General features: G+C 37.7%; 1 protein-coding gene across 1 annotated transcript in view; it reads right to left on the minus strand.

Annotated features, from left to right (window-relative positions):
- Positions 1 to 373: 373 nt before the first annotated feature.
- The window catches only part of LOC107300665 (metal transporter CNNM1-like), a gene marked incomplete at its 3' end in the record, with an annotated part of 12,145 nt that continues 4,063 nt past the window's right edge, over positions 374 to 8,455 (minus strand). The window contains exons 2-5 of the mRNA XM_015829972.1: positions 7,274 to 7,443; positions 6,366 to 6,465; positions 5,670 to 5,717; positions 374 to 540 (exon numbers count right to left, since the gene is read on the minus strand). Coding sequence (XP_015685458.1) covers positions 374 to 540; positions 5,670 to 5,717; positions 6,366 to 6,465; positions 7,274 to 7,443 — 485 coding nt within the window. The remainder of the gene's footprint in view (positions 541 to 5,669; positions 5,718 to 6,365; positions 6,466 to 7,273; positions 7,444 to 8,455) is intronic.

The following is an 8,455-nucleotide window of genomic DNA, read 5'->3' on the forward strand; positions in this document are numbered from 1 at the left end:
CTAAGTCAAGTTAGTAAGTTCACCAGATTCACATTATCTCTGTGTTATATCCAGCATGCCTGATAATTAATTATGCAGTTAACAAACCCATTTTCACATGAAGTGCAATCTTGTAGACATTTTCTTGGACATGATGCATGGAACAATCCTAGCATGAGGCTATTCATATTCCATGGCATAAAACAGGGATATCAAACTGCCGGCCCATGGGCCAATTGCATCATGTGGAGGCCGCGCCCACCCCACCTCTGGCAATGCAAAAAAAGTCGCAATACGTCACGACATGTCACGTGATGCGGCGAGTTTGACAGCCATGGCATAAAAGAACAATAAGGAGGGCACTTCTTTCAATCACACTCAGTCCAGCAGATACCTTGACAAACTGTACATCACACAGAATATGAACAGAATAATCTGGAGTGTATATGTTGTTGTTGCAGCCACTATGTAGTTGGGTGCTGCTGCCTCCATACTCATTACGTTCTCGAATTGGAGACTCTGAGCGGTTTAATCCACTGCAACGTGATGGAGATTGATTCACTAGAAATAAAGAAGAAGTGATGAACAAAAGAAAAAAACAATGCTTAAAATTTGGGGATGAACTGCTTAAGATTCCCTTAATTGTTCTTAACACTGAAAATTTGTCTGCAATGAACTCCACCCATAAGAGCTCTTGGCTTTTCATTCTGCATAAACTTGGAAAAAATATGAAGGTTTATGTGTTGAATAGTTCTTTTAGAAATCTCCAAAACAAAACACTACAGTATGTTTCCCAGTTCCTACATGTTATGCTTTCTGTTCTGTGTTCAGGCTCACAGAACAGGGACTTTGTAACAATAATCAGGGCTTGCCAAGGCCAAGATGATTGAAGACTAAAAGCAGAATTGAAAAAGGAAAGTAGTAGATTTTTTTTAAAGGAAAAACAAAGTATATTCCAGTAAAATCTTCTTGGTTTAATACCTCAGTGAAATATAAGACTACATTTCAATTGCTTCTACTAGAAGGGGATCAGCTTTTATGCTGCTGCCTTTATACTACTCTTCTTCCAGAAATGGAGGTAGCTGGTTCCTCTCCATGGTGCATCTATACTTAACTTAGGATTCTTTTAAGTATCTCTTTATTTTTCTAGTGCCAAATTCCTATATTTAAATTCACTTTTGCTGCCTATCTACTGACCATTCTCTTGTCCTTCACTCTCCTTTTTAATTTTTGTTTTTCATTTTTCTTGTTTTTTTGTATTATTACCTCCATTTATTTCCAGGTTTCCTATTCTAGAAATACTACTACAGAAACTAATGGCACCCCATGTCGTCTCAAAGACCCATTCCAAAAAGAACTTACTGCTGGGAAGTTTGTATAGATATAGAGCCTTGATTATTTAAATTACAATTCTGAATTACAGATTTCCTTAACTTGATGTTTGAATACAATCAAAGTTTTTTTTAATAACTCCTAGTATTTCCATCTAATCAGATAGGCATACTGGCTGATAAATTCTATAGTTATACTTCTAAAAGTCATCACTCTTGATAGAAACTGCTATAATTACTCAGCATTAAAGAGAGTTTACTGACCACAACATGATGTATTTCTAAGTGGATCTGCATAAGAAAGAATTGTGAATATACTTCTTATGGCACAAGAGTTTATAAACTGTGATTGCTTCAAAAGAGGCAATAACTTAGAACTACACCTTTCACACACTTTTAATTCTTTCCCTTTTAATGGTCTGAATTACACAGGTGTTTTTGAGTGAATGCTTATATACCGGTAGGTTTTTTTTCTGTATTATCATTAGTTCTTTCCCTCCTTCAATTATTGCCACTTGACTGCTTTATTAAGAAGATATCTCTTAAGTAAGACTCCCCCCTACACCAGAGAGAATATATTTCTATTATCAATCAGAAGCATGTATTGCTACAGCAGTGAACCACAGTCAATTAAGTGAAACGTTACAGCCCTCTTTAATAGCTTTCTCCTCCTCAGATGACTGGGACATACTTTTGACTAACATATTTCCTAGGGTGGAAAGGGTTAGGCGATATTTTAGCCACTGAGATTATGTAGTATCAATTGTCAAAAAGTGGTTATTATGAGCACAGCAATCCCAGATTACCCATTTCCTGTAAGACAATCCAGCCTTCAGATTATTCTTTATAAGGTCAATGAGCCCTTTGTAAGGGACCCAAGCATATTTTTGAAAATAAGCACAATAACAAGTTAGTCCTTTGCTTTGCACTATATTAACTTCTTTTATTAAAAATAATCTTTTGTATGACAGCAGCATGAGAAAAACAGTCATCGTTCTAATAATATGCACGGATCTGGACACAAAATATTGCTTCATATGGGCAAAACAGATTCAGTTGTAGACAAACAGAACACATGCACACAGGTTCACAATGATTTGTTTTGCAAGCATGCAGGATATTCTAAGCCTGTATTTTTCATAGGAGGAAAGAGTCAGAGAAGGACACACACCCAGAATCGCAAGGCAGCAAAACTGGGGCTCTTTCTGGGTGACATGTACAGTATATTGTTACCTGGGGAGCCAGCCAAAGATTCCCCTCGGCTGAAGGCAAAGGTACGGGACACAGACACGGGCACTAGAGAGAAGACAAGGATCAGGAGACAAAAACCAGGAGAAAAGGGAAAAGGAGCAAGGAAGCTTTAGAAGGAACAAAGAGTGACCTACTCAGCATCATGGACAGGATTTGGAAAATTTAGTTTTATTTCTACATAACTTGGGCAAGGAGAAATAGACAGAAAGTAAGTTTTGAAAAAAATGTTCCTCTGCAGGCTACCTAGCATTATATCCTGGATATTGCATCTCACTTCACATCACTACATTGAGACTCACAGAAATTAAAAACAGTGGATTTAATAAATACTTCATGAGCATTTATAAATCCATGATGCACTTCCACAAATCACCATTTGATGGCACCAAAAACACAAACAATGGAATGCAGATAATTTTAAAATATTCATGAGTTAACAGATCCAAGCTTTAGAAGTTGCCTTATTTTTACAGACTTACCTGAACTGCACTGAGCGCACACTTATTTGACTATATTACTATTCAGAATAGTTTATGCGGGACCAGCTCTAGCTTTCAGAGGCAAGGGAAATAATGCACAAATGCACACATTTACCGTATGTTTGGCACAAATTATGTTCTTCTTTTTCTGCTCTGGATTGAGCACTAAGGCTGAGAGGGAGGGAGAATTATTGGTAAGGAAACAAAGAAATGGGGCCAGCAGAAGCAACTAAGTAAGTCAAGGATGATAAGATGAGCTTTTAAAAAAATGTATTTTGAGCCCTCAGTAAGAGATAACAAAAAGTAGAGAAGAAAATGAAACCAGCAATGACATGGAACAACAATAGATGCTGCTGTTAGCTAAAACTGACTGCAGAAATCTCCCTAGGGGACTATGGATACCTGTGGTAGATATATTAATGTACTTAACTGGTCAGCCAAATGAAGGTTAGGGTTGCACTTGATTTGTTCATTACAGAAAAGGAATAGGAAAGAAAAAATGTATTACACCAGCTTCATTTTACTATAAATTAACTATGATGACTGATTATGAAGTCCAACAGTCTAGAAAGAACCAAGCTGGTGATCAACATATTTAAATATCTCACTAATTAATCAAGTATCAAATGGACTATGTTAGTAGCAGAACAGGGTATTCATAAATATTTATCTGTGACCCTTTTTGTCTGGGATGGTTTATGATATCTCCATGATTTCGTCATTCCTCATCCTCCCTAATTCCCACTGCCCCTGAGATGCTCAAACTCATCCTATTGGACGCATGTCATGCCTTGCTCCAAAGGGGACCAATACTTTACTGTGGAACTGGTTCAGGGTAGAGTACTAAAGCAGTTTTCTTTGTGTTTATATAACTTTAAACTGAGAACTTCACAACTCCCAGCATAAGTAATGAGTTAACTAACATACTTGGCTTCATATTATAATACAATAACAATAATAATAAAGTTGGAAGGGACCCTGGAGGTCATCTAGTCCAAACCCCTGCTCAGGCAGGAAACCCTATACCATTTCAGACAAATGGCTGTCCAGTCTTTTAATAATAATAATAATAATAATAATAATAATAATAATAATAATAATAATAATAATAATAATAATAATAATAATAATAATGATGATGAAGATGATGATAATGATGATGATGATAAAGTTGGAAGGGACCTTGGAGGTCATCAAGTCCAACCCCCTGCTCAGGGAGGAAACCCTATACCATTTCGGACAAATGGCTGTCCAGTTTCTTCTTAAAAACTTCCAATGTTGGTGCATTCACCGCTTCTGGAGGCAGGTTGTTCCACTGATTAATTGTTCTAACTGTCAGGAAGTTTCTCCTCAGTTCTAGGTTGCTTCTCTCTTTGATTAGTTTCCATCCGTTGCTTCTTGTCCTGCCCTCAGGTGCCTTGGAGAATAGCTTGACTCCCTCTTCTTTGTGGCAGCCCTTGAGATATTGGAATACTGCTATCATGTCCCCCCTCGTCCTTCTCTTCATTAAACTAGACATACCCAATTCCAGCAACCGTTCATTATATGTTTTAGCCTCCAGTCCCCTAATCATCTTTGTTGCTCTTCTCTGTATTCTTTCTAGAGTCTCAACATCTTTTTTACATCGCGGTGACCAAAACTGGATGCAGTATTCCAAGTGTGGCCTTACTAAGGCATTGTAAAGTGGTATTAATACTTCACGTGATCTTGATTCTATCCCTCTGTTAATGCAGCCCAGCACTGTGTTGGCCTTTTTGGCAGCTGCAGCACACTGCTGGCTCATATTTAAGTGATTGTCCATTAGGACTCCGAGGTCCCTCTCACAGTTACTACTATTGAGCAAGGTACCCCCTATACTATACCTGTACATTTGGTTTTTCTTGCCTAAATGTAGAACCTTACTTTTTTCACCATTGAATTTCATTTTGTTACATAGCGCCCAGTGTTCAAGTCTGTCCAGGTCCTCCTGTATCTTAAGCCTGTCTTCTGGAGTGTTGGCTATTCCTGCCAGCTTGGTGTCATCTGCAGATTTGATGAGTTCCCCATCTATCCCCTCGTCCAAATTGTTGATGAAGATGTTGAAGAGCACTGGGCCCAGAACCGAGACCTGGGGCACCCCACTACACACTTCCCTCCATGTAGATGCGGTTCCATTGAGGACCACACGCTGAGTACGGCCGGGCAGCCAGCTATGGATCCATCTGGTGGTGATGCTGTCTAACCCACATTTTTCTATCTTATTAAGTAGTAGGTTGTGATCTACTTTATCAAATGCCTTAGGGTGTTTTGCAAACAAGACCAGGTATGTCTTGTTTAGTAAACCAACCTTAAAAAATAGCCTTGGCTTAATCAAAATCTACAGTTCTATCAATTGTGTCATCAGAACGGCTGCTCTAAAGTATGTGTATCAGATTATATATTTAAAAATGGTTATGTGGCAAAACTACATGATGGACTATCTACTGTAGCTGACCCACCTCATCCTGATTCATAATTCTGTTGGAGTAGGATTGAGATGTCAAGAAACGGTGGACTTTATTTAACTTTTTTGGTAGAGCTGGCAACGCTTAATGAAAATGGTCCTCTATACCACCTTATTTTAAAAAAAGGTCAGGTAGGAGATACGTACACAGGAAAGATGATCCAGCCAGGCTGCTCATTTTACGCCCATCGTTATCTGAAAAGATGGAAAAAAGGGAAGGTGAATCCCCAATCAGACCTTTATTGTCTGCTCTGAACAGGAAAGAGACACATTTTTCAGGCACATAGAGGCAGGAGGTTAATATCAACTGTTGCTTGCCTGGATCAGGCTCAAATATTGTTATTATTTGGTTTTCCAAGACGTGCCTGGTTGTAAAGAAAAGAAAATTGCTTTATAAATCTCTTTCTTCCCAACATATGCTTTTTCTGTTAATGTTGCACTACTGCAATTTCATGTAATGTGAAATGAAGGTGTTCTGCTTAAAAATATTTTACACATTTCATTCCTTACAAACCTCTGTGCTTCCTCCTGATCCAGGCCCAGGATCTACTACTCTTGGAGTAGTAACTCTTATTGTATCATGCAAAGCCTGGAGTAACTCTTGAGCCAACAGATGTTATGCATCCTTGCTACATACCGGTAGTTTTTCCTAGCCCTCTCCTGCATTATGGTATCTGTCCTCTTTTGTTTTGTTTTTATTTACCTGATATTTGCCTAAGTGTTTAGTAGAGTGAAAATCAGAATAAATTTGCAAGTTCTTGTATATTTAGGCTCATTTATTCTGAACACTCTGTTTCTGTGACTTCTATCATCCCATTCTGTGGTTAATTTTAGATTTCTAACCTGAATAGATGACAGTCATGATTGCTGGGACACCATAGTATGTGAAAGCACCATTTTCAAATCGCAATTCTTCTTTTCCCACTTCTACCTCCACTTTTCCCTAAAAAAACAAAACAAACAAAACAAAAGCATGTAATCCAGCTGCACCAGTCATCTCTCTTCCACCATATCTGATCACCCACTGAAAAAAGGAAAAATATACACAATGTAACTTAAGAAAATAACTTCAGGCAAGACAAGGCCAGTTCATTCACAAATATTTGTAGGTGTTCCTTCATAAAAGAAAAAAATAGTAATATGAATCAAAATAGCTGGGGAACATCAGAAAAGATATCTTGAAAGGTTAGGTTGAGAATAAGAGTAGTAACAGAATTTAGAGCATCTATACCTGATTTATAGTCGAAAGTACTCAATAATATAGCAGCTACGGAAATATCAAGGGGAAGAACAGTACAACTAAAGGACCTAAGAAAAAATGAGCAAGGTTAACCAATCCTAAGAAAATTTCTTAGGGAAGCATTAAAACAATACTAATTAAATTAAAACATAATCTTTCAATCCCAGTTCCAAATTCATGGTACTCTTTAAATTTGAATGACTAGTTGGATATTACTTAAACTCAAAAAAATATGAATAATGTATACTAGTGATAGAAGAAAACATATTGTCAAACTTATTTGGATAAAGCATAGAGACGCTTCAAGCCAAGTTTCTAAAAATTATTTTTCTGCTCTGAGTGGTTCCTCTTTATTTTAAAGTCTGAAACAAATATACTGTATGTAAAATTGAAACTCATATCTGGATTTTTATTTGCAAGCCAAGTGCTTATTCTAGACTAACTGACCATATAAATGCTTCCTATAGTAAACAATAAAGTTGATGTTACAAATTTCTGTCATATGACAAACCTGTAAGATGAGCACAAAATAGTCAACTGGGCGGTTACGCTGGTAAAGATAGTGTTCAGGTGCTCGCTTGTTTTTGTGGTCAAATTTCATCTCCTGGATGACGTTGGGATGTTTGAGAAGCCGCAGCAGGATCTTCTCTGAGAGATGTGGCATCTTGAAAGGTTCTACCTCTGCAAAGGAAGAAAAGAGGAGGAAAGCAGGAATATGCTTTCTTTGCTTGGACGAATCAGGAGGAAGGTAGTTGGAGAAAGATAATTTTTTAAGATTTTAAAAACACTAAGAATTTGAACTATAGCAGTTAAACTAATACAAATTAAACTTAAGAGAAAAAGAATGGAGAGAAAGAATTAGCAGTGCAGGAAAACAGAAAAAAGAATGAAGAAAAAAGGAAGAATGCAGTAAAGAAAAAGAAAGAAATAGAAAAAGGAAGAATGCAGTAAAGAAAAAGAAATATATAAACAAGTGATTTCCAACCTTCATCAGATGTATAATTTAATATCTTTCACCTCCTGTAAGATTAAACAGATATCTCTTCACCCAATATCTCATCCCTTATCTATAGGCAAATCTATAAAACATCAACTAAAAAAAATCACTAGTCTACAAGGACAGATTACCTATCTAGGGTCTGTGATCTCTGCTCTTCAGGCAGAAATTAGGTGTCCAGTTCAGCCCCTCTACTCCACTGAGCCTCCAAGCTATCAGCCCCCTCTACCACAAAGATCCTGTAGGAGAAGGGCATTGTGGACAACCGTGGGATCTGGCAGGGTGAGAGCTGTGAACCATAAACACAAAGCTTTTGCTGTGTCCCTGCACAACAGATACAGTGCCCTTGCTGACCTTAATAGGGACATTAAGGAGACAGGTAAAGATATTTGTGATGACAACTCAATTAAGCAGGGGATCTTGGTCCGAGATGAACTTGTTTTCGACAGGGAGAAGTGCGAATCAGGTATTACACACAAGTCACACAAGAACAGAAGAGCACCCAAAAAGAGAAACCACCTTCTGGTTGGTGATTCAATTATAAGGGATGTAAATTTAGGAAAGGACACAGAGGTTTCGAATGAGGTCAGGTGTCTTCCAGGTGCTACTGCCAGTAGGGACAAGAAGCGTATTTGTAAAATAATCAAGAATGCCAGCAAGGACTGTGAAGTGGAGGCTATTGTACATCTTGGCACT

This window comes from Protobothrops mucrosquamatus, unplaced genomic scaffold (genome assembly GCF_001527695.2).
Source record: "Protobothrops mucrosquamatus isolate PMUCROS unplaced genomic scaffold, P.Mucros_1.0 scaffold7891, whole genome shotgun sequence".
NCBI lineage: Eukaryota > Metazoa > Chordata > Lepidosauria > Squamata > Viperidae > Protobothrops > Protobothrops mucrosquamatus.